We start from the raw sequence: 24,353 nt of genomic DNA, 5'->3' as shown, positions 1-24,353 counted from the left end.
GATAGAAATCGAAAGGAAACGAGACAAATTTAAATGATAATATGCTATTATGATTTGCAAAGGGGAGATATATACATGGGTTAACATTTATTTCTTGCGGTCTGCCTTCCACTTGTAGACGGGCAATCCATTTTCATCGGTGCCAACTCTCTTTTTCTTTCCTTTAGACTACAGGTAGTATGGATTAGTAAGAACGACAACACAAGGTGGTTCATGATATTTTGACTCAATCTTACCTGAATGGCACGCTGTATCTCTATCTCTCTTTCTGCCTTCGACAGCTGCTGCTCTCTCACGATACGAGAGGCCAGCTCTTTGTACTTCATTCTCCGGGCCTTTTTCATTTCCTATAACACGATAATCAGAATTTGAACACCTGACCTCGAAGATTTCTGCTCATGTACCTTTTCATTCTCATCATCAGAATCGACTGAAGCATTAGCAATAACATTTTTCTTCAATGAATCAACGGTCGGCCGGTTGAATTTTCGATTAACTAGTTCCGGCAAGGTGTTGAGGTGCTTGGCAGGGTTGAATTTTTTAACTAGCAAAGCGTAGAAGAATACAGTGAGCGATGGCAATACCAAGCCCATCATCAACTTGGTCAGGCATGCCTTACCTTCTTCTTCCGTGTCTACAAAAACAACATGGTTGGACTTTTTTGATTTTTGGGTTTGTTCTTCTTCCTCATCTTCGGCTTCATCTGAAAATCCTGCCAACATGTCTTCGTCGTCCATATCTTGCTCGTCGATGAAATGTAAGCTTTCTTGCAGACGTTGCATTTTCTATGTTGCAAAGACCACGTTAGCATTTGCCGTTGATTTCATATCCCGTTCAATATGATTCTAACCTTTTTACTGATTTCACGCTGGGTCTTGATATAATTTTTGTCTTGCGATTTGAGCATGGAGATCATTTCTACTGGCAGCGCTGCATTTCGTTCTGTAATGTGTTTACCACCCTAGCAACAGACAGTTTGATATTAGTTCCATTAGTCTCGAGTGGAATGTTAATCGAATTTCGAATCTGCCTTTACCTTGGTGTTTGAATTAATCATTTTAAAGTAGAATTCATCGGGATTTCTCTGCGCTGCCTTCTCTCGGAGTGCCTTGAGACGCTTTTCCTTAGAATGGAAATCTTTGGCACGAAGAACATAGTCCTTCTTCTTCTCCAAAAGACCTAGTCTCTCTCTTGAGGCAAGCTGACCTCTTTCTTTGTGGTTGCGCCGCTGAACGGCATTTCGAAGAGTGGACATGATCAGGTTTCTAAAGGCAGAGAAGGTGAAGTTGGAGAACTGGCAAGTTTTTTGCGGAAAAAAATTGTGACTGCTCAATAAAGGCAATTCTTCACCTGAAAACGTTTTAAAGTCCGTAATAAATGTTGAACTCTGCCAGAATCACGTATCATCTTTCAATATTACATGCTGTAGTAGCCCTATATTCAATATTACATTGATTTCCACTTCAGAAAATCTAATTGATTTCAATATTATTGAATTTACATGAATTGATCAGTGGGAAATTGCCTCCATGTATGCCATAGCACAGCGAACTCACACGAACTTGGAACCACAATGCTCGACAGATACACAAACGAGAATGAAAATCAGTACCGGACACGAACAGAACTCAAAGTCAACGGCAGTTCCTAATTCCACTAGTAATGAATGATCTTTTGTTAAAGTCCCATTTCCAAGCCTCTAACAAATCAACAAAATATGACCCCTCGTTACAACGTTACATCCAGGGCAGTCTTCTGAATCGAACTCGTATTGAGATAACACAATTCACCCGAGACAGCATGTAAGAAGTTCATGCTCAGTGCTGTACACTTGCGTGACGAATAGATGGAAATTTGCAATATATATAACAGGCGTACATAAACATATTCTGTACAGCGTATCTAATTTTGAACCGATCAAGGTTCAATAAGTTGTCTATCGCCTAATGCATATTGAGGAGTTGTTCAAATTTAACGTAATTAGGCGAAAAGCTGTAGTCATCTCAACGCTAACCCTAGTTTTGCCAACTTCCTAATTGTACGTGGCACGCCTGTGATTCAGTGCTTAACTGGCTGGCAACGGCAATTGAGAAAGAAGCTATGAGCTGTAAGAAATACAATCAACCAAATGGATGTTACTGTAAACCGTCTCATGTGTGTTACCCACTCACTTTGAATAGCCATTACATCAGTATATGTCCTAGAACGAGCCTCTTAGTTTCACCGTACCCCTAAACGGTAGAGTAAGCAGATCATATACAACCCTCATTATTGTGTGCAAGGATAGTGTTACGCGACAATATGGGGGACTGAAAATTCAAATAAATTGAGAACCGAAATATGGCACGCTCCGAAAGTCAGGTTCGCGAATGTCCAGCATTGATCAGTTGGATTCAAGCAACAACGACTTTGATTTGCCACTTACCGAAGACGATCAACAACTTCATCATGTCTCTGGATTCATAAACTCGGATACCAGCACTTTGGACACCAATGGTGGCGACGAGTCAGTAGATCGCAATGCTGCCGACAAAGTTGCGCTTGATGCCCGCAATGCCGTCCAAATCTACGAAGAACAGCGCCCAGATCTTACTTTGCGGACAACCGGTGGCCGAGAAATAGGTGAAGATGCTGTTTGGTCTGTTTCTTCGTTCAGACCCGATTGGGGGGTAGAAAAGCTTCGAGACAACAACCCATTGACCTATTGGCAGTGAGTACAACACTGTACACGACGCATTAAAGTCGCATCTAACCACCTATTGTGTAGATCGGATTGCCCTCAACCCCATTTCCCTCATTCTGTCAATATCCTTTTCCATCGTGCAACGATAATCAAGGTACAGTCATCCATTGTTCAACGTAGCCAACGATCATTGTGGACGATTTTTAATTGAATATGGATTGCCAACTGACTCTATCATTTGGATCCTATAGCAAGTTTCGATATTCGTGGACTTTAACCAGGATGAGAGTTACACTCCTAAACAAATATCAATTCGCGGCGGAACCACATTTCGAGACCTGCAGGTAAACGGCAGGAAATTTTATAACTTCAAATTTGGACTGGAAAGGGCCTATTTTGATGCAACCATTTTTTATAGGAAATTACACTATTAGAATGTGACGATCAGACGGGATGGAAGAATGCCGACCTTTGCGTGGACGATGGGTAAACAATCATCTTGTTGTCTTTGCTACCTGCACGTCCATGTTATTTATTAACGGTACTTATAGTGAACCTGTGAGGGTATTCCGATTACAAATTGCAGTGCTCAGCACTCACCAAGGAGGACGCGATACACATATACGACAGATCAAATTGTACTCACCGATACCGTAAGTACTTGTTAGTCGATCTATACATTGTTTCCAGAGCAGGACCTCATTTTCCTTCCGTTACAGAGCGTTCATTCATGAGCAGGATGTCATTGATCCCGCACATAGCCGAAGACAAGCACTTAAAAAAATATAACCAACAGACACTCCTGCCTCTAAGACCATTTTATCATACTTACAGACACGCAATGTGTACATTTCTTTTTAATAATCATGGCATTTTTATTTTTAATATTTTTCTAGCATATTGCCAATTTTTTTGATCTACCAGTTCTTAACAAGGACAAGGTTGAACGTTGATCCATTGACCTGTATTAAAGTGTAATGAGAGATTGTCAGATATGGTCGTGAAATACAAATTCTACCCAACATAAACATGGTATATGCTTACCTCTTGCTCCTCTTCAGCCAATACTTCGGCATTGGCAGCCTTCTCAGAAGCATCGATAAGAGGCTTCTTGAGAACCTTGACAATGACATCGGTCTGGGTCTTGATGACGGTTTCCAAAGCATCGCCAAGATCCTTTGTAAACTGGTAGTATGTAAGGACGTTGTCAGTGGGCAACAAGTTGGCCTTCTTTCGGAGACGCTGGACACGGTTGATGATTTCTCTTGCAAGACCTTCTTGCTCTAGCTCCTTGTAAAGCTTGGTGTCCAACAAGATCAAAACATCCTTGTCGCTGTTGGTCTGATATGTTGAAGCTTCTGACTCGAAGAAACGAACGACCTATCAAATAACGGAATATGAGTAAATTTGATTATAGCAGAGCGGCTAAACACACTAGTTAGGCTCTTAACGACCCGAATTCTTACATTAAGATCTTCTTCAGTGAGCGTATGTCCAGCAACAGTGATTTGCTTGGTTTGCATGAATTGCTTAACGTCATCACTGGACACATCAGGCAATGCCTTTCTGACCTTGGGTGCCTCCTTCTTCAACTTTTGGCCCAAAACCTTCTGGTCGGCCTCAACCTTGTATTTAATACCGAATTTGTCCTCATCGGAGGTGACAATGATATCTCGGACGTTCAATTCTTCGTAAATATAGTTTTCGAGCGACTTGATGTCTTGCAGATATTGAGGATCAGGATGAATGACAACAAGCTCCTTCAATGGGGTCTATAACCGCGAGGATAATGAGTTGGTATATTCGAAGCCGTTTATAAACATGCGTCGCTGTACTTTACCTTGAGTGAAATAGTGTTCTTCTCACGAATGTTACGGCCCAATTCGATGACAGCTTGCATTCTTCCAACGGAACGCTCGATTTCGTCATCAAAGTACTCCTCACGTGGTGTGGGGAAGTCCAAGAAATGCACGGAGCGATCATCTACAGCAGTAGACTCGTCGGCAGGAATGAATGTCTTCAAACCTTGGTACATGTTCTCGGTCAAGAAAGGTGTGAAAGGTGCCTGTAAGAATATTCAATTGGGTGAGTGACAAGAGTCGCTTCATCATCGTTATCAATGCTCAACGTACCATAGTGCGGCAAAGAGTGAACAAAACCTCGAAAAGAGTGTTCATAGCCTTCTCAGCTTCATCCATACCCTCATCACCCTAATGTACAAAATATGGTCAACAGTCCGCAATACAAGTTTACTCAAAGCACATACATAGATGGATGCTTACCTTCAGTCTCTTACGGTTGAATCGGACATACCAGTTGGTCAAGGTGTCAATGAGAGTCAACAATCTTGGAACAACGGTGTACAAGCGGTATGCGTTCATTTCCTCACGAACAAACTTGATCAAAGATTGGCATGAGGCAAGAACCCAACGATCCATGACGTTCTCAGACTTTTTGGCGTGGGTGGTGTACTTGAACTCGAAGTTATGGTTCTATTAAAGAACAGACGTTAGTCATTGCTGGTATGAGAAGCACGAAAAACGTTGCTACCATCTTTTACCTGCTTCAAGACGTGGGTCTGAGTGACAAAGAACTTGAAAGCGTTGTACCAGGGCAAGAAGACACGGGCAATGATCTCCTTGACACCTTCTTCCTTGAACTTGAGAGTTTCGGCTCTGACAACGGGTGAGTTGATGAGGTAAAGTCTCAAAGCATCAGCACCAAACTTGTCAATGACGATTCCAGGCTCTGGGTAGTTCTTGAGACGCTTGCTCATCTTCTTACCATCACTGTGAAATGTAGGGTAACAGTATTAGTGCCTAAATACTTCATCACCTGGCATGACGGTTAAACATGATTATCAATACGTACGCAGCAAGAACAAGACCGCTGACAATGACGTTCTTGGCGGGTGGTTCATCGAACAGATGGCTTGAAAGAACGAGAAGAGTGTAAAACCAGCCACGAGTTTGATCAATACCCTCAGAGATGAAATCAGCAGGGAACTTATTGGCAAATTCCTCCTGGTTCTCGAAAGGATAATGCTGCTGAGCATAAGGCATAGAACCAGATTCGAACCAACAATCAAAGACTTCTTCGATACGCTTAAGTTGGCCGTTGCCAGTCTTGGAGGGAATGGTAATGTGGTCGATGCTCTCTCTGTGGAGATCAGTGATACCCTTGACACCACTGAGTTCCTCAAGCTCAGCAATGGAACCGATACAAACAATCTCACTCATGTCCTCGTTGACCCAGATAGGCATGGGAGTACCCCAGTAACGGTTACGAGACACGTTCCAGTCACGAGCGTTGGCAATCCAGTTAGCGAAGCGCTTCTCTTGAACGAAACCAGGGACCCTATCATGAGGTTAGATCATACACGTGTAAACGATTCTCGTACATGATAAATTTACTCACCACTTCATCTTGTCGTTGTTGGCCATAATCTTGTCAATGGATGGCTTAACGCGGATGAACCAAGATGGAACAGCCTTGTAGATGAGGGGAGAATCAGAACGCCAGCAGAAGGGATAACTATGCATGATTTGGGATTGAACAATCAATCGCTTCTCCTGCTTCAAATACTTTTGGATGTGCTTGTCGGCTTCCTGTAGAATAATGCAAAATTAGTTCTACCCCTAGGCAACGCTGATTAAAGTTTTTTGAAAGAATATCGCACCTTAACATGCATGCCAGCAAAATCAGAGACTTCACTGGTGAACAGACCGGACTCGTCGACTGGGCAAGGTACGCGACCATCGGCAGTGATGACACCGTGCTCGAGTGCAACGCGGCTATCGTCTTCACCAAAGGCAGGAGAGCAGTGAACAATACCAGTACCAGAATCATCCGTAACATAAGTATCGCACATGACCTTGAAGCCACGGCCTCTGAACTCTTCCTCAAAGTACTTGAAGGGAGGAATGTATTCCCAACCCTTCATATCAGTTCCCTTGTATTTCTCGAGAACTTCGAACTTAGCCTTCTTAGGGTCCTTGTACAGAATGTCAAGACGCTTCTCCAAAAGGACATACACGTTGCCGGTCAATTCATCCTTGATCTTAATATAGTCAAAGTCGGGGTGGACGGTCAAACCAAGGTTACTTGGAATGGTCCAGGGAGTAGTAGTCCATGCCAACAAGAGGACGGTAGGGTCGTTGAGCAATGGGAAAGAAATAACGACTGGGGAATGAAGCGTTAGTTACCAAGGTGTTATGATTGGAGACGTGACAATGCACAACGGCGTGCACATCATGAATGATGATTTCTAGGCGATCAACTCACCGGCGGGATCATTGACATCCTTGTAGTTTTGAGTGGCCTCAAAGTTGGAAAGAGGAGTCATACAGACAGTGGAGTAAGGCATGACCTAGAAAATCGGCTGCTTAGTCAGTGCGTCCATTGAACAGGATCAACTCTGCGCTACTGTCAGTCACTCACCCTACGTCCTTGATAGACCAAACCCTTGTCGAACAATTGCTTGAAAACCCACCATTCGGTTTCCATAAAGGTTGGGTTAAGAGTCTTATAATCGTTGTCGAAATCGATCCAACGAGCCATACGCTCAACAGTAGCTCTCCATTCAGAGGCGTAACGCATAACAATGGATCTGCACTCAGCGTTGTACTTTGCGATTCCCATGTCCATGACGTCTTGTTTGCCCTTTGATCTATGGTTAATTTCAAACCGTCGTTCTATTTCATGCTAGGTATGTCAAGTACCTTGATACCGAGCTTCTTGTCAATCTCGTATTCAACGGGCAAACCGTGAGTATCCCAACCGAAACGACGTTCAACGCTGTGGCCGGTAGAGTGAGCATATCGAGTCACAATATCCTAAATACCATCAAAATATGAATTTTCAGCTACGCCTTCAATATAAGGATCTAGCAGTAAGCAGTCGCAATTTCTACCTTGATGGTACCTGCGAGCAAGTGACCATAGTGAGGAAGACCAGTGGCGAAGGGAGGTCCGTCAAAGAAAGTGAAGGGCTTTTTGCCGGCGTTAAGCTTCTGCGAGGTGCCAAAGGCGTCAATTTCCTTCCAGAATGCTAGGATTTTCTCTTCCTCTTCAGGGAAACTGAAATGGAGGTCTTAGTAATCCTGCATTCTACTTTTCCAGCATAATCGATGACACTTACTTGAAGTGGCCAGATACTGATGAGCGATGCGAGGAAAAAGTCATGAAATTTGGGTTAGACAACGTAGGCATTGGTTGTAACGTCATTCGTGTTCAGAACATACCGTCTTCCAAAGACATGCTGTATGCTTCTTTGAATCTAACACGTTCAAGGTGAGATTTTTGTTTCGACTGACAGCCCAACTTTTTTGACGCACCACTGATTGGTGGCTTTGCAACACGAACTCGTTTAATTTACTCATAAAAATATCAGCTTGCATTTTGGTAGATAGTTCAGTATAAAAGGATGGACATCACACTAAAAAACATCTGAAACATTTTATTCTTAAGCAGTTTGTCATAATAGCTCTCTTGTCTGAAGAAATATAGGCAGCCGCTTCCATTGCCGACAACGAGAGCCCTTGACTGTCAAATGAATTAGCTTTACGGAGTATGAAAAAGATTGAAGCCGAAATGAGATGAGATGGGATCTGACTTTTCTCTTTCTCGTTTCAACTTGGTTTCCTTTCAGAATGAGCGCAAAGAAGGAAAAGAATGCGACGTTCTCTCTTATCTCTGGAACTGTTGCCGGAGCAATCGAAGGAGCCGTAACCTACCCTACAGAATACGTCAAGACACGACTTCAACTTCAAGCAGGAGGAAAGCTAGCGGCAGGAGAACTTCGCTTCAACGGTCCTATTGACTGCTTGGTCAAAACGATACGAACACACGGAGTAGGAGCAGTTTACACTGGAATGTCTGCTCTGGTTATTGGAAATGCTGCCAAAGCTGGTGTCCGATTTTTAGCATATGACAAAATCGCAGACGCACTTCGTGACAAAGATGGAAAGTTGACCGGATCTCGAAATGTTCTCGCTGGCCTCTGTGCTGGCATGACGGAAGCCATCCTTGTAGTCACGCCATCGGAGACAATCAAGTAAGTGTAATTTTGTGCGAAAAGTAACTGGTTAGCCACAAAGGAACTTCATAATCCTGTGGAAGCTGTATGTTGTATTAGTAGCTACTGAAACCATTGCTAATATGACACCTCTAGGACCAAGCTCATCCACGATAAGAATAGCGCGAATCCACAGTACAAAGGCTTGATTCACGGCACGAGTTTGATCATTAAAAATGAAGGTCTAGGAGGTGTATATAGAGGGTTGTTCCCGGTCATGATGCGACAAGGTGCAAACAGTGCCGTTCGATTTACAAGCTATTCAACACTCAAAGCACAAGTCCAGCAATGGAGAAACAAGGGCGATGCACCACTGCCGGCAGCGCATACCTTTGCTATTGGCGCGACCGCAGGTATCATCACTGTGTACACTACCATGCCGCTCGATGTTGTAAAGACTAGAATGCAGGGACTGGATGCCCGCAACTTGTACAAGAACTCCTTGGACTGCTTGATCAAGGTTGTCAAATCAGATGGTGTCCTTTCGTTGTGGAAAGGAACTACCCCAAGACTAACCCGTCTCATTGTAAGTGGATAAAGCGATGTAAATAAGAGAGCTTCGCAAACTGCTGTACAAATGCTAACCTTATCACGTCTCTAGTTCTCTGGAGGTATTGTGTTTACGGTGTATGAGAAGGTATACAACGTACTTGCGAGCCAAGCCAGTCAATAAGCTGTGGTCACAAGCCGGTTTTTTTTTTTTTTTCACATGGCGCACATGCTCTTCAAAGAATCAAATGCCCATTTGGTACGATATTTACATGGGATATGGCCGATAGAAGCAAAAATGGCTGTAGTGTACAAATAAACACTCTATAGATTAAGAAGACTTAGCTACATGAATATGGTGTCTATGCTGTCGGCTGGAGCGTGCTATCTGTACCATGTTGGCTCTGATTTAGGCTTCATAACGCTCATTCTACAACTTTTGAGACAATAGGGGCACTTAGCTATAATCCAGCTTGGGAATTGGACCACAAAAGGGTGTGAATTTGTGATCGGTCTCACCTATAGACCACCCCCGTCTCATAAATTGATTGTCGCGAAAGGCAACGGTCCTTTTGTTTAGCCTTTCTTCAATTACAATCGATTCCCTTATCACGCAATGGCAGAACCAGCAATCAAAATCGACGGTGAGGACGACGGAAATCTGGTAGCTCCTAATTTCCTCGAACTAGTCAATGAATTCTATGGTCAACAGATGCTTATTTACGACCCTGCGTGGTGCATGCCTGAGGACCTATCTTTGGTGAACCCATCCGATTACCATGTGTGCTACCCAGTGATTGATCAAGCTAAATTATACTCTGAGCAAGCACTTGTCAATGCTGGTACCAAAAAAAATCCGAAATGGATTATAAAGCCAAGTCATTGTCAGCACCCCAAGCATCCTATCTATGCGGCCCTCGTGAATGCAGCACAGTCAACGGTTGTTCCACGCCGTGGACGGCCGCCAAAAGGCTCGAAACCTACCGAGATTGCTGAAACGGCTCAACTAAAGCGCTTGCCCAAGAGATTGGAACCGGTGGTCGGTATACAAGATGCACATGTATGTTTAACTTGCTTACGGCGCTCGGATGACGATTTCGAATACCATATGAATCCAGATTATGTTCCGCCTACCTGTGGTGGCCGTACAGTACGAAGCAAGAGTGCTCAGCCTTCATTGTAGTAATTTGGCTAATGCAATATGCTCCTAGCTCGAACGTATATTATTCACATAATGTCTTAATAGCTCCAAATTATATGTGGCATACGGACTTTGTCTACTTTACACCTGGCTTACCCAGATTGTCAGCTATACACATAGTGTACTCCAGTGATTTCTAATAGTATTTCTGACAATTCATAAATTTGTACGTGATAAGAATAAAAATGTACAGCATAAGTTTTTTTTTTCCTCTTTTGCCCTGATGACAATGAAATTCAGCTGTGGCAAATCATCTTCAGGTAAAGTCAAATGTACCTTTCAATACAAGCGTTCAATTGAAGTTGGGCCGTTTAATGACGAACGAATGAATATACATGGATAGACCCTTCGGATACTATATTACATAAACCGCTAGTTTTTGTTTAAAAAAAAGGTATAAATCTCTCAACTATTGCTTTTCCAACTCTTGAACCGATGCTTTCAATGACAATTGCGTTGCTGATCGCACCACTTCTGGTCGGGCACTATTGGGTTCCTTGATGGGAAATGACCCAGAGTCACTGACATAATCATCATCGTCAGAGAAGGGCGACACAGCTTGAATAATAAAAAGATCCGAGTCGTTATCATTCGCAGAATGTGAAAGGCGTACGGATATAGGTGTGGAAGATCGCCTTGGTAGAGATTTATTATGGATCGTATTGCTGGTTATAGATGAAGCTCGCTTCCCTCGTTCACTCGACTCTATGCCTGCCGAGCTCTGTTTCCTATCCGAGTATACACTAGAGGAGGCTGTTTTGCTGTGCTTGGATCTCGTGTCCGTATCCGTAGCGCGATCCTTTCTAGTAGTGACGTCTGACGCTGAAACAAGTCGTGTCGAGGACTTGCCTGATTTGGATGTTGTAGATGAATAGGATGTCCTTGATTCGGTTGCTCGATGGCCGTTACCTCTCAATGGAGTGTTTGACGAAAATGACATTGCTGGGGAAAGCGATGTTTCACGGTCTTCACCGTCTGTAACTAGAAGGGTTTTTTAAACATTGAGTTATTTTAGATTCCTTTGCTATGAAACGATATGGAGTAGGCTTACAATCGCACTCTGGAGGCTCAACCCACTCTGCCGGTAGAACGCAAGGAAACATAGTTCCTAGCTTTGCAGCCCTATTGATCCAGCCCGGTATAGTTTTGCTGGTCAGTCTGTTGCAAAGGTCTGCTGTAAAGTGATTACAGTTTCTAATAATGGCCAAAGGTTAATGCACCGTCTCGTATTTGTCCTTCAGGGCACCCGTCCGCATACCTATTTAGCAGATTATAGGAGTTTCCGGAGTACTCTCCAGATAGTGTTTGTATCAGTTCTGTAATTTTGTCCTCTTCAAGGTCAATATAGCCCATGTTGATGGATTGTCTACATTTTGCTTTTGTGAGTAATGACACCTTTACTACTCTGCAGGCAGCATAGTTGACACTCACTTGAACAGAACACCAGGTGGTCCGACTTTAGGCTCCACTACAAAAACGCCACTGAAATCGTATGGATGCCCTCCATAACAATATTCCCTACCATTTACTTCTATACCAGAATGGAAAATGCCTGAAAGTGATATCACGTTTAGTCAGCCTTGTGATCGACAAGCATAAAGAAGGCTTTTCCATTTGCAGCATGTAGCTTTATGGTGAGGGGAGCTTACCAACGCCCATGAAATAACCAAAGTTGGTCAGAGTACATGGTTCAATCTATAAGAATATTTATACATGTTATTTTTCACTGAATCAAAGTGACAGTTCGTTGTTCCTTGACTGGAGGCTAATACTTGCCATATCGTAGACGTTGACAAAGACTAGGTTGAGCGTTTTCAACAACAGTAATCATTAGAACCAAAAGTGCATGGTAACGATGGACAACGTTGTAGTGGCAATATACCTTGCTTTCCATCATCCTTTCGTTTATTTGCGCTACGAATGGGCCAAACATTGCTAATAACACGCAACATGAGGAAATTCAAGGCAGAAGCAAGAAAAAAGGCAGGGAATTACAGTGTGCTGAGTTTTAATAGTAGAAGTACAGATTGCGAGATAGAATAAAATACATGCTTAGTTAAAAGAAAAATTGCTTCACGTCATTACTTCCAAACGATTCACCACAGTTGGGACACTTCCGCTGACGTGTCTCGATACGAATATCAAGACATTCCTTGCAAAATGTATGCATGCACCGCAATAGAACGTGAGATTTGAACCGCAAGTGGCAAGAAGAGCATTTGAGCAATGTCTACATAGAATGAGTGCCCAAGCATTAATACCTCATCAGTCAAGATGAATAAGAGAAGCATGTCGCTTACCTTGTACTCTTCTCGTTCCTTTGCCAGCTTCATTTCAGTAGGATTTTCAACACGAGCCATGGCATCCAGTCGCCGTTTCAATAATTCAGATTCCTCTTCTATTCTGGATCGAAGATATCGTGTTTCTTCCAGTGCCTTGCTTCGATCTTTGATTAAGTCCCGCATCTGATGAATAAGGTTAGATGAGATGAAACTAATATATTTTTCACCGCTGGAAATTGAAGCCTTTACCTCGACTAATTTTGATGAAAGATTGCCAAGTCGCTCTTCCAATTCTCCTTGACTGGCCCAAACATCAGAAACCTGCTGTTGATGGAGTTCTAATGAGCTGGAAACAGATATCATTTCACGATCATAATTGCTCTGTAATGTAATATAGTTGTAGATGAATGACAATGAAACGAAATGTGGCACATATATGAATGGCTCACTTACCAGTTGGGCATTCATATTCTTTTCGTGCTCATTGAACTGTCGAATGACTTCCAGTTGCATTTCATTCTGGCGCTGGAGCTGGTTCGAGAGTAGCTTGAAAACATCTTTGGACTTATTCAACGCAGTAAACGCCTGGCTGTGCTTTAGTTTCTGTATCGGATCATTAGTATCGAGTCCAATACTGACACATAGCCAAAAAATTTACGTACTTCAAATTGAAGTGTCACAATTTCATCCTCTTTCTTAATGAGTGCATCCACTTTAGCATTATTTTGTTCTTCCAGCTCACTGAAACCAGCAGCGAGTCCGGCAACCTCTTTGAGTAGTTCTGACTCCACCTAATATCATGAATGAGTAAAAAAGTAATCAATTCAATGAAGCAAAGGCAGCCGTTACATACCGTTTCCAGATCTATAACATGTTGTTCTAATGATTTTATCTCTTGCTGTTTGCTTTCAGAGGCTTTTCGTAGCGAATCCATCGCTGAATTCAAATCTCTCATGTTGAAAGGTGTGCCATCATGACCATAGTCACGGTAAATGGCGTTGAGTTCTTGTTGTAATCGCTCTTGCTTCTTTTGCCAGTAGTATTGAGATGTTGCAAGTCGCTTTCGTTCTTGAGCAACGCTAGACTCCTCATGCGAACTGACAAGCTTTTTCTGTAGAGCCTGCCCTTCTTCCTCCAAAGTTCTGTTACCGTGGTGAGTACTCAATTTCCATGGGTAAGTTCAGCAATATCATTGCTTACCTTAATTTGTTGTTAAGCCACTCAGATATCAATCCATTGGTACCTTGAGTTGCCTTTATCAACTCAAAAATGGTTCGATTGCCACTACTAGCTATCTTTTTGTACATGAGACGAGTTTTGTCGTTTGTGACCGAAACGAATCGAGACTAAGCGAATGAAAAATGGCGTTAGTGTTCCATTTCAGTTGTTACAGATAAGAAGACAACACGGCAGGTATTCCAATCGTTAGGCGGCTAGCCATAATGAAAAACCACCAACCAATGGCCACCATCAGTATCTACTGCACCCCTAGTCTTCAAGTATCATACCTTGCGTGCATCTGCCAGAACTTGCATTTCTGAAACGGAAGCTCTCTCGATTTCCATTTTGGCCTTCTTCTCATCCAAGTTGATTTGCAAGTTGTCTCTTTCGCCTCTCGCTGAACTCAATTCGTGTTCCAGACTCTTCATATGCTCGGTTATGGCTCGAAGGTCGTCTGGCATGTTGGTCTGATTGGCATCCAGCAAATTACATCTATCCTGTATACATGTTGCCAGTGTTCGTTCGAGCCTATCGCATTTTTCGACAAGCTCTCCACATCGTTCACGTCTTTGTCGGACTGATTGTTCAAGCTGTCTGCACATGGGTGCGTCAGAGGCCGCTTCGTTGCTAATACAAAGTAAAGCAAACTGCAATTCATCTGCTTGCTGTCTCATGGCGAGATTGTTTTCCTTGATGGCGTCGATCTCTTGTAGGATGGAGGCAGCACGTAGTCGAACGCTCGTCAACGGGTCAGATGCGCCAGCTGAGCTACCAGCAACATGTTCGACCGGTGTGTCCGCCTTGGCTGTAACGTGTACGCTTTCTGGTTGACCATTTGGCGTAGTTGAGGGCTTTGGTTCTTCCTTCGCTGCATTGCTGTCGGATTCGTTGGTCATGTTGATGAGCACATGGTCACGTTCCGCTTTCATAGATTGTATCGCCTTTTGAAGTTGGATAGCTCTTCGTGTCGCCATTCCAGTCTGCTCTTTCATCAACATTAACTAGAGCAAATCGGTCAGAGCCTAGCTTTTCTGGTAAACAAAATGAATTGCATTCACCACACACCTCTGAAATAACTTTACGATAAGTCTTTTGTCTGGCAATTAAATTTTGCTGTTGGTCTTGCCATCGACCTAGTGACTTTCCATAGTTATTGACGACGCTGGAACCTTCGGAGAGTTACGATGGGGAATTAGAACTCTGTTTCTACATTAATTATCCAATGCATTCCAGTAAGCATACCTTGAACTTCTTTCATTTCGTCAAATTGATGCGACCGAGCGGCATTGCATTTATCCAAGTGATATCCCATGCGTCGCATGATACCATACAATGGACCACCGTCGTTCCGAAGCATTAAGAGTAAATCTGACGGCGCCTCTTCGCTCGATTCTGGCCATAAGTATGAGTGGCAATATAATTGTTCCATTGTTTTTGCTGTCGATTCAAAAGTTAGATTAAACATACATGGAAGTTAACTAGCTGACTGTACATACACTTTTCCCAACTGCTAGGCGGATCCCAAGTTTGGGCATCCAATGGTTGCATAGCTGTCTTCAATTCGTCGCAAGTCTGAAAATATACATGTTTTTCTCGTTACTATCGGTGTTGAACTCCTCACAATAAAGGCTGAGCGAGCATTACCAATGACCACCACCGCTTTGAAACATCTTGAAGGGTTTCCCATTCAGAAATGTCGGTCTCCAAAGCGCTAGCTTTACGCTTCAGTCGACCCGCCAAACGCTGCAAATATCAAAGTTAGTTCACGCATTAGAGAAATATTGACCTCTCTGTGAATTGCGGCTTACTCGATACTCGCTGGTTTGTCGATGAATGGCATCCTTTTGATAATGGACTATTTGACTCTGAGAAAGAACACAAGGCTTAGTTTTCTGCGCTGCAATAATTTACGGCACGTTGCTCCTGGCACCGAGCATACCTTGAAAGGATCGTTGGGATCATCAGCACCTTGCTGATCATTGTCCATATCGGCAGGCTGGTGGCCGGTTGGAGAGGTTGGTGCAGAGGTTAGGAAACGTTTCTTTGGTGGCTGTCTTGTCACTTGAATATTTGATTCGGAAGATTCTACAGGGTACCGGCGTTTTCTGTCTTCCGCAGCCGCCATATGCCCTAGTGCTTTAAGAATGGGTAGACTGCACAATTGGTTTGCTCAAGGTTGAAGAGTGCCACCCTCCCGAACCACGCTCGCTCTCAAAAAAAAAGCTTCCGTCACAAAATTGAAACCAGACATTTTTGTCATAAAAATTCAACCTGAAACATTTGAGTGGTAAAAAGCTATGACAGCAACGCTAAATTTAGCTTATCTTACAGGCTATTCAAAAAGAATCAAAGGACGTGCTTGCGGTAATGAAGGCCATTCAGCAGTTAAATACATTGGATGATATGCCAATTCGGATCATAACAGTTGTAGCAAACTTAACCCTCCTCAATCATCTGGTATTCCCGAGGACAATTCTTCTGGATCCCTCTACTGCGAATGAGCGAAAACCATTCTCTCTATGCGGTCTACAGAATGGCTGAATAGGCGGTTGTTGGTTGGTTCACCGCATTTGGGCGGTGCAGTAGACAAAAAACAAGCTCAACCAACCTGTATTTTATTTGGCGGAGTTTAGACAGGTTGACAAGTTGACGGCTAGATGAGAACCATTACGAAACATACGTCCACTGATCTGGAGCAAGTTGACGTTCGAATCAGGCAGGCTCTGAAGAATCTAGACATCTCAGAGGTGGCCGATGTTGGTCTTCTGCAAGACTTGTCAGTACAGGGCCTTCGTCGCTTTGCGGAGAATGGTATGTAGAATGCAGCAATGTTTCAGTGTACTCAGGCACCACACTAACGTATAATACCATGCGTAGGCGGCCTCGGATCGTGCGTTGCAAAAGTAGACGTTTTGGCCGATGATGAGGATGACTTGATGTTTCTCGCTGGTTAGCGGTTTTCCTTGGTTTATTTCATGTCAGTCCGATCTCCCATGTCTAACAGCAGTAATAGGTGAACGTATCATAGTTTTAAAGTACGTGGAGAAGGATCAATATCTGGTAAGCAAAAATATTCTCTCTTTCAAGGTCAATTGATCTCTCAAGACAAAGTGCTGGTATTGCCACCAAGCGTAGACCTTCATTAATGCTACCGAGTGCAAATGGTCATTTCTCACCTCAAGCGCCACGCTATTGCTCTTTAATGCTTTCTACATACGCATGCTAACTCGACTCTTTTCTTTAGGGATACTGTGAAGGTGTGGTTGGAAATTTCAGCGCAGACAACGTTCATTTTGTTGAATTGGACCCCCGAGTACTGGATTCGTTTGATGCCGACCCTTATGACGAGATGGTGGACTTTGCTTACGAAAATCGTCGGCTCTCGGACTCTTGGCACTCACATGCTACCTGGCAATCCGATCACCCTGATGGGCCCCAGCCTCCAGCAAAACGATCCGTCTACTCGACTGCATCTATTCACAGTATTCCATCCGATGGCGCCGTTGAAAGGCCATCCTACAGCCGCTCAAGCATGGACAGTAGTTGGACAGGTTCATCACTCCCATCTACATTTTCTGTGGCCTCGCATGACGTTGGTCGACCGCACATACCATGGAACGATTTGCAGAACCCAACTCCAACTCGATCTTCCAATTCACTCTCTCGACTACCTACTTGGAGTATGTGCCATTTCATGTTACATAATAATTTATTACGCCATATTGATTATTAACACCTGTTTCCAGATAACCCATATCGTGCATCCTTTCCTACTACCTCCATACCGTCCCAAATTGCCGAACATGATCCCTCTTTTGATACATCGGATATGAATGATTCGTACTCTGACAGATCCAGTGATGGAGAATACAAACCCCTTCCTGCTAAGCCAAAGAATAGCAAGCCTTCTTCGCCGGCAGCTAGGAGCAGTGCACCTGTTCAACAACTTCCTCCAACCCCTGTTGCAAAAAGCAAACCATTCGTATCTGATCATTTGGACAAGCATTCTGGCTTGGTCGACGAATATGGATTCTTATGGGAAACTCTTCAAGATGTACCTCCACCCACGTAAGCTGACGAGCTCCTGTGTGCTAACCCCATTTATTTCAACATTAACACATACGTTTATTAGTAACCCAATATTGAACAAGTCTTCCATGAAGGAATATCGTGAGAGGGAATTGAAGTGGCTGTCAGTGGTATCCAAGATGGATGTGGGAACGGTCGAAAAGGACAACAAGCTGAAAAAGTTGGTACGATCCGGGATACCAGCTTCGATCCGTGCCAAATCATGGCAATTTCTTTCACGAAGTCGAGAATACCAAAAACCGGGTTTATATAAGGTACACCAAGCATAAGCAACATTACATGTCAAGCACGTCTGCTAATGAATTTACTGACTTGTTATGTTGACAGACCTTACTCCAAGGTGCGAAAAGCTCTGTACACGACGTCATTGAGCAAGATGTTGCAAGGTATGATATAGTAACTGACGATGCTTATTCCCAAACGTGGCAGCTCACTAATTTGCTGCCTTTTTAGGTGCTATCCCAATCATGTTCATTTTATGCGTCGAGATGGAGAAGGACAAAACGATTTAAGGGATGTTTTATCAGCGTATGCACAGTATAATCCAGATCTTGGATACTGTCAAGGCATGCACTGCCTAGCTGGCTGCATGCTTATGCAGATGCCTGCGGAGGTAAGTCTTGCCAAGATAGCGAACTGCAGACCATTCTCATGTTGTAATAACGTCTTTCCTACCTACAGGATGCTTTTTGGCTGCTAGTGGCCACGGTCGATCGATATTTGAAGGGCTATTTTGACCCATCCCTGTCACAGATACGAATTGATACCGTTGTCATTGGAGAACTGCTTCGAGAGCATCAACCCAAATTGGCTCGTCATCTGGTAAGTGAATTACATGGCTCAACTTTTGAATGAATTGAAAGAGACGTTGCTAATGCCTATCTATGATTGTAATAACAATAGGAATCCAATGGCGTCACTCCCATTATGTACATCCCTTCGTGGTTCTTGACGGCATTTACTTTATCATTACCTTGGAGCTCTGTTTTGCGCCTCTGGGATGTCTTTTATTTTGAAGGTACAGATGAGATGGTTCATATCCTGTTAGCATAGGACTGTAGCTAATCCACCTCTTCCTTTCTTCCCACAGGTGTCAAGGTGTTTTATAGAATTACGTTGGCTATCTTGGAAATTTGCAAAGGTAATGAATTGAACAAGGTGTCGACATAGATGCCCTTCGAACCACTTTCGACACCACTTATTCTCTTGGTCCAACTTTCGCTAACCCTACTTCCATAGATCATCTCCTCCAAAACTGTCCAAGCAATTCAGAACTCTTGGCATTTTTGCTCCATATCCCACATAAATACTTGGGACCCGACTTGTTACTGGAAACAGCTTTTCGCATAAAATTGTCTAAGTCCGATATTGCAAAGTATGCTCGCAAAGCATCCATCAAGGATGCCAGTGTAGCCGGTCTTCCGTTTGAACCGGGCTTAGAGAATTTGAAAGTTGGCCAAAATCAATCAACCTCCAGCTTGCCCAGCTTGAAATCTCTCTCTGGAATCAGCAAACGTGTAAAACCACATCGTTCTCAGACCTCTGGACCGCATACCCTTCCAAAATCCAGTCATCTTACTTGATCCGTTGTCACATATCCCCAAAGTTCTAAATTAGTTACCTCCCTAATGCCAAACAAGACCACCATAAACTTCTACCTTTTCCTAGTCTACGCCTACCAATTGTTTAAGCAATCATTTTCTTGTAATTTTATAAGGAATATTTCAAAATTCAGTACACTGACCTGCTGCGGCACTACTATCGCTCACGCATCCCACTGTACCTTGGCTTTGTTCAGGGTTTGCACTAAACTTTTGGGGATAAGGGCCATATCCAAGAACTCTAAAGTTCCACAAGCCTTGCCTAACTGATTGTTATAATGGCTAACAACACGTTTAGCAGTAATAACATCGTTAACATCACCCAACTGTAGATTGTTCAGTTGAGTATTTACATTGGCATTCAATTCAACTGGATGTGCAAGGTCAACAATATCCAACAGCACGAGAAATCGAAGTCTCCAATGTCGATGTAACGTTTCTCTTCCACTACAGTACGTCACAAATGTCTGCGGTAATAAGAAATACCTTTGGTTATAACGTGCATTAGAGGGATCTTGCAAGTCCCTGATACTTAATTGCAAGTTCTTGCGGTTCTCCTCTTTTTTCTTCTCTTGCTCTTCCCACAGCACCTTGTCTTCCTTGGGTAGATCTGTAAAGTCAGTGTGCTCTACCTTGATGAATGTCTCTCTTAAGGCTCCAATATCCATCAAATAGTTCTTCATGCCGAGTCCTCCTGCTGGAAGTGGCCAGTATGCCCACATGTCTAGCATATCCGTAGATTGGAAAACCTCAAACTGCTTCTTCAACGCAGCAAGAGCATTGCCGTTTTGCTCATGAAATACTCGTCTTTGAATCATCTGCATGCATTTACCAATCTGGTCTAAATGTTGCGTCCCTAGGACCTTGGCACACGATCCAAAGCCTTGCATGAAGAAAGATATGTACTTGTTATATACGTTAACCCAGCTGAGTACCGTCTTACTGCTTTGTAACTTCTGTCGCATCTCTTCAATATGAGGCTCAATCAGAGCATGATCAATTTGAAAAAGTCCATCTTCCCGAAAGACAAGAAATCCCCACCATACTCGAGCTTGAGGTAAAGGCAATGGTCCAAACGACGCAGTTGACAACAATATGCTATTATCCTGACCATTGATCACAGCAGAGCCAGATTTTTCAGCATTAAATCGGAGGTTGGTCAAGCTGGCATACTCGTTCATCACCCGCCATGCTTGAACTACCTTGTCTTGATGAGAGTCCCAGAACCAGAAATCATCATGAACACGGTAAAGTCGAATCCCCGTTTGATGCTTGACAGCCGCTTCCATCATGAATAGGATACATTCACCAAATAGAGCAGACAGCTGGTGTGAGATTGGTACTCCTCTTCGCCGGATGCGGACATCCTCACTCACATCCTTTTGGAACGTCATTGGTACGTTCAAGAACCGCATCATAAAATCAACCCATACATCAGTCACTCCAAGGAACTGAAGTACAATCTTGATCGACTCATGCTCAATAGACGGTCCGAACCATTCCATGTCAGTGCGGACTACGGTAAATGGCTGGTCAGGCTTGATCACCTTGTGAAGTTGAGCTTCTGTAGCAAGGAGATGAATGAGTGAATTCTTGGTATTCGCAGTGGTATTTTTAGAATTTCCATTATCCTCATACGAGAACTGGGCTTGGTTTTGCATCCCGCTAGGAAGTACAGAGAGGAAACTTTCCAAGTGGATATTACATCGCAATTCCTCAATACTCATAGTTCGACGTGGCAGCTTTCGGGTGTGGTTCGCAAAAGGTTCATATATCATGATAAACATTTTTCTCAATTCACCTTTCATGTGAATTGCAAATTGTGCTCCGATATACTGAAGGAAAAGTGCCGTAATAATGTCTTCATCAAGAAAAGCTCGATATCTTCCTGCTATTGATCGTCGAACATCCACATGAACTCCTTTCTCAGGCCAGTTCCAGTACTTGACCGCCTTGATTCGACTGGATAGAAGTGTCGCAAGATCTTGAAGATACGGCTCGCTTTCCATCAACTGCCTTAAAGTAGTTTGCTTCTCGGCGTTGAGCAAATCACATCCCAATAATCCTTCCACACAGGTTTTCAGCCCAGACACAGTAATGTCGTCTTCAAGCAGCTTCTTACAGAACAACCCAGTGTTCATTCTTGCAGTATCCAGCACTTTCTTGATCTTCACTTCTCCCATGTCCAAAGTCTTGTCCAGAAAAGCCTTGAAAGCGTCCGAATTGATTTGTCCAGCTTCAAACACACGCTTTTCAAGTTCCTTGATTGTCTTTTCACGCTCTGTTATCTGCTCCTTCCTTTTTTTTGACACTGCATGAAACTCATCATCTAGAGCAGAGGTTTCAGCTTCAGATAATTCATCGCGTAAACGCTTTCCATACATGTATGTGTATGTACATTTGCAGGTCGAGTATTGTATCTCTTTTCGAAAACTGGCAATCCAATGGCGTAAGAGTTGTTCACTAGTAGATGGATCCTTAGCTACGCTCCCAATGAAGAGTCGAGCACTCTCCATATTCAAATTTTGTTTGTGTTGAACTGGAGCCTCCTTGATACCTTGATACAGTATTTCAATCTCTTGAATCAAGTCGTCACTAGCATCTGCAGTTTTCAGTACATCACTGTAATGGCGGCTCAAGACATCCTTTTGTCTTTGAAGCTCCATGATTTTCTCGCTAGTCACCTCATAGAGGACCTGGTTGAGAGAGGACTTGCTTGCACTTTTGGCTTCGTTATGCATCATGGTTAAAAGAGTATTTTATCATTAACAACCGCCCTCAAAATTTACTGCTTTTATAGTGTGCTAAAAAAAAAAATAGAAAAAAGGTTATACAAGCGATAGTAGATGTGACATCTACCATACCTTTTCAATCATCAACCATGCTGACGACAGTAACGAGTATAGGTCTGAAAACGTAAGCTATGGGCAATCTTCTGCTTTCATTTACAAAAATGTAGCAGATAAAGTGGACAAAAGTCGATCGCTTATGCAGGATGATGGGTTTACGATACTAAAGTACTGCGGCATCAAATACTTTGCCACCACCATTGGACAGAATCGTGGAGTTGTCACACTATCGTCAGCTTTGGCTCAAGCGTCCACAGCATCGTTAAAACACTTTGCCACATAGTTACTTTGCAACAAAAAGCTCTTGCCAAACAACTACGACCTCTACAGCCAGCATGTGACAAATGTAACTTAGTTTTGAGCCCATCAATATGTCACGGACCTTGCGTTTGATATTACGCTTTGGCTAGTACGTTTCATTCTCATGTTTTGACTCAAATATCATGACACTCGCCTTCCAGCTCCTAGCACTTGATCCTCTCTAGCTTCGTTCTTATGGTACAGCTCAAGTCCTTTGCTTGTTGCTTATTTTGTTTTTTTAAGCTCCAACTCTCCACACTCATCTAATGGCGTTTTGAAAATAGATCATTGCATGATTACATGGGTTATCTCTCTTTCCTTTAAAACTTTTTATGCGGTCATTATACTCATAAACTTCATCATTAAAGCTTACACATCTTTTATTGTAATTTTCAAAATCTATAAACAGAATTGGATCTAGTGCACTGCTTTCGTTTATGCATCCCACTGAACCTTGGCTTTGTTCAGGGACTGAACTAAACTCTTGGGTATAAGTGCCATGTCCAAAAATTCCAAACTTCCACAAGCCTTGCCTAACTGATTATCATAATGGCTAACAACACGTTTAGCGGTAGTAATATCGTTAGCATCACCCAGCCGTAGATTGTTCAATTGATTATTTACACTGGCACTCAGTTGAACTGGATGTGCAAGTTCAACAACATCCAACAGTTCGAGAAATCGACGGGACCAATGCCGATGCATCCTTTCTCGTCCTTTACAGTACATCGCAAATGTCAACGGGAAGTATAAATGCCTTTGGTTATAACGTACATTGGAGGGATCTTGCAAGTCCTTTATAGTTATATGAAATTGCTTGCGACTTTGCTCTTTTTTCTTCTCTTGCTCTTCCCACAGCACCTTGTCTTCCTTGGGTAGATCTGTAAAGTCAGTGTGCTCTACCTTGATGAATGTCTCTCTTAGGGCTCCAATATCCATCAAATAGTTCTTCATGCCGAGTCCTCCTGCTGGAAGTGGCCAGTATGCCCACATGTCTAGAATGTCCGTAGATTGGAAAACCTCAAACTGCTTCTTCAATGCAGAAAGAGCATTGCCGTGTTGCTCCTGGAATACTCGTCTTTGAATCATCTGCATGCATTCACCAATCTGGTCTAAATGTTGAGTTCCCAGAACCTTAGCACACGATCCAAAGCTTCGCAGGAAGAAAGCGATGTACTTGTTATATACATTGACCCAGCTGAGAACCGTCTTGCTGGTCTTTAGCTTTTGTCGCATCTCTTGAATATGAAGCTCTGTTAAGGCATGGTCAATTTGGAAAAGCCCGTCCGCTCGGAAGACCAGAGATCCCCACCATACTCTAGCTTGAGGTAAAGGCGATGGTCCAAATGATGCAATAGAAGACGTGTTGCTCATGCCCTGGCTATTGATTACAGCAGAACCAGACTTTGCAACATTGAATCGGAGGTTGGTCAAGCTGGCATATTCGTTCATCACCCGCCATGCTTGGACTACCTTGTCTTGATGAGAGTCCCAGAACCAGAAATCATCATGAACACGGTAAAGTCGAATCCCCGTTTGATGCTTGACAGCCGCTTCCATCAT

The 24,353-nt window shown here is 43.2% G+C and overlaps 12 protein-coding genes across 12 annotated transcripts; 5 read left to right on the top strand and 7 right to left on the bottom strand.

Moving 5' to 3' along the window:
* Positions 1 to 18: 18 nt before the first annotated feature.
* On the bottom strand, positions 19 to 1,299 carry K450DRAFT_246730 (uncharacterized protein). Its single transcript, XM_051589961.1, has 6 exons — positions 1,037 to 1,299; positions 851 to 961; positions 620 to 785; positions 405 to 544; positions 237 to 347; positions 19 to 168 (listed from the first exon to the last, which is right to left on the bottom strand). The coding sequence occupies exons 1-6, from the start codon at positions 1,253 to 1,255 to the stop codon at positions 88 to 90; spliced, it is 828 nt and encodes a 275-aa protein (XP_051443429.1). The 5' UTR covers positions 1,256 to 1,299; the 3' UTR covers positions 19 to 87.
* A 1,062-nt stretch (positions 1,300 to 2,361) lies between these two features.
* K450DRAFT_246723 (uncharacterized protein) lies at positions 2,362 to 3,700 on the top strand. The gene is made up of 6 exons (XM_051589960.1): positions 2,362 to 2,710; positions 2,768 to 2,837; positions 2,935 to 3,027; positions 3,102 to 3,169; positions 3,235 to 3,336; positions 3,403 to 3,700. The coding sequence occupies exons 1-6, from the start codon at positions 2,370 to 2,372 to the stop codon at positions 3,470 to 3,472; spliced, it is 744 nt and encodes a 247-aa protein (XP_051443428.1). The 5' UTR covers positions 2,362 to 2,369; the 3' UTR covers positions 3,473 to 3,700.
* Positions 3,471 to 7,889, bottom strand: K450DRAFT_246719 (uncharacterized protein). Its single transcript, XM_051589959.1, has 15 exons — positions 7,823 to 7,889; positions 7,596 to 7,761; positions 7,405 to 7,518; positions 7,124 to 7,345; positions 6,968 to 7,052; positions 6,363 to 6,865; positions 6,101 to 6,291; positions 5,555 to 6,040; positions 5,244 to 5,472; positions 4,966 to 5,175; positions 4,816 to 4,893; positions 4,524 to 4,748; positions 4,150 to 4,455; positions 3,728 to 4,063; positions 3,471 to 3,645 (listed from the first exon to the last, which is right to left on the bottom strand). The coding sequence occupies exons 1-15, from the start codon at positions 7,864 to 7,866 to the stop codon at positions 3,601 to 3,603; spliced, it is 3,240 nt and encodes a 1,079-aa protein (XP_051443427.1). The 5' UTR covers positions 7,867 to 7,889; the 3' UTR covers positions 3,471 to 3,600.
* A 368-nt stretch (positions 7,890 to 8,257) lies between these two features.
* Positions 8,258 to 9,593, top strand: K450DRAFT_246711 (uncharacterized protein). The gene is made up of 3 exons (XM_051589958.1): positions 8,258 to 8,737; positions 8,855 to 9,284; positions 9,360 to 9,593. Exons 1-3 carry the CDS (start codon positions 8,280 to 8,282, stop codon positions 9,429 to 9,431), a joined length of 960 nt encoding a protein of 319 aa, XP_051443426.1. The 5' UTR covers positions 8,258 to 8,279; the 3' UTR covers positions 9,432 to 9,593.
* Positions 9,594 to 9,754: 161 nt separating this feature from the next.
* On the top strand, positions 9,755 to 10,533 carry K450DRAFT_289181 (uncharacterized protein). The gene has a single exon (XM_051593555.1). The coding sequence runs from the start codon at positions 9,864 to 9,866 to the stop codon at positions 10,428 to 10,430; it is 567 nt and encodes a 188-aa protein (XP_051443425.1). The 5' UTR covers positions 9,755 to 9,863; the 3' UTR covers positions 10,431 to 10,533.
* A 291-nt stretch (positions 10,534 to 10,824) lies between these two features.
* K450DRAFT_246709 (uncharacterized protein) lies at positions 10,825 to 11,700 on the bottom strand. The gene has a single exon (XM_051589957.1). It carries the CDS (start codon positions 11,386 to 11,388, stop codon positions 10,858 to 10,860), a length of 531 nt encoding a protein of 176 aa, XP_051443424.1. The 5' UTR covers positions 11,389 to 11,700; the 3' UTR covers positions 10,825 to 10,857.
* On the bottom strand, positions 11,370 to 12,420 carry K450DRAFT_246705 (uncharacterized protein). The gene is made up of 6 exons (XM_051589956.1): positions 12,331 to 12,420; positions 12,225 to 12,247; positions 12,098 to 12,143; positions 11,880 to 12,000; positions 11,707 to 11,814; positions 11,370 to 11,642 (listed from the first exon to the last, which is right to left on the bottom strand). The coding sequence occupies exons 1-6, from the start codon at positions 12,398 to 12,400 to the stop codon at positions 11,417 to 11,419; spliced, it is 594 nt and encodes a 197-aa protein (XP_051443423.1). The 5' UTR covers positions 12,401 to 12,420; the 3' UTR covers positions 11,370 to 11,416.
* A 62-nt stretch (positions 12,421 to 12,482) lies between these two features.
* K450DRAFT_246697 (uncharacterized protein) lies at positions 12,483 to 16,128 on the bottom strand. Its single transcript, XM_051589955.1, has 9 exons — positions 15,891 to 16,128; positions 15,760 to 15,816; positions 15,596 to 15,694; positions 15,448 to 15,523; positions 15,194 to 15,388; positions 15,066 to 15,120; positions 12,980 to 13,100; positions 12,749 to 12,913; positions 12,483 to 12,678 (listed from the first exon to the last, which is right to left on the bottom strand). Exons 1-9 carry the CDS (start codon positions 16,074 to 16,076, stop codon positions 12,505 to 12,507), a joined length of 1,128 nt encoding a protein of 375 aa, XP_051443422.1. The 5' UTR covers positions 16,077 to 16,128; the 3' UTR covers positions 12,483 to 12,504.
* A 175-nt stretch (positions 16,129 to 16,303) lies between these two features.
* K450DRAFT_246693 (uncharacterized protein) lies at positions 16,304 to 17,174 on the top strand. Its single transcript, XM_051589954.1, has 3 exons — positions 16,304 to 16,762; positions 16,829 to 16,900; positions 16,965 to 17,174. Exons 1-3 carry the CDS (start codon positions 16,609 to 16,611, stop codon positions 17,045 to 17,047), a joined length of 309 nt encoding a protein of 102 aa, XP_051443421.1. The 5' UTR covers positions 16,304 to 16,608; the 3' UTR covers positions 17,048 to 17,174.
* Positions 17,175 to 17,885: 711 nt separating this feature from the next.
* On the top strand, positions 17,886 to 19,811 carry K450DRAFT_246685 (uncharacterized protein). The gene is made up of 8 exons (XM_051589953.1): positions 17,886 to 18,019; positions 18,103 to 18,294; positions 18,368 to 18,426; positions 18,494 to 18,653; positions 18,722 to 18,862; positions 18,944 to 19,058; positions 19,131 to 19,181; positions 19,280 to 19,811. Exons 1-8 carry the CDS (start codon positions 17,987 to 17,989, stop codon positions 19,621 to 19,623), a joined length of 1,095 nt encoding a protein of 364 aa, XP_051443420.1. The 5' UTR covers positions 17,886 to 17,986; the 3' UTR covers positions 19,624 to 19,811.
* Positions 19,806 to 22,385, bottom strand: K450DRAFT_272833 (uncharacterized protein; the record flags this gene model as incomplete). The annotated part of the gene is made up of 1 exon (XM_051593062.1): positions 19,806 to 22,385. One exon carries the CDS (start codon positions 22,383 to 22,385, stop codon positions 19,806 to 19,808), a length of 2,580 nt encoding a protein of 859 aa, XP_051443419.1.
* Positions 22,386 to 23,225: 840 nt separating this feature from the next.
* Positions 23,226 to 24,353, bottom strand: K450DRAFT_246682 (uncharacterized protein; the record flags this gene model as incomplete). Its single annotated transcript, XM_051589952.1, has 1 exon — positions 23,226 to 24,353. The coding sequence occupies one exon, from the start codon at positions 24,351 to 24,353 to the stop codon at positions 23,226 to 23,228; it is 1,128 nt and encodes a 375-aa protein (XP_051443418.1).

Source organism: Umbelopsis ramanniana (genome assembly GCF_025399195.1).
Source record: "Umbelopsis ramanniana AG unplaced genomic scaffold K450scaffold_38, whole genome shotgun sequence".
In the NCBI taxonomy this organism is placed as follows: Eukaryota; Fungi; Mucoromycota; class Umbelopsidomycetes; order Umbelopsidales; family Umbelopsidaceae; genus Umbelopsis; species Umbelopsis ramanniana.
This window is presented reverse-complemented; position numbering and strand designations above follow the sequence as displayed.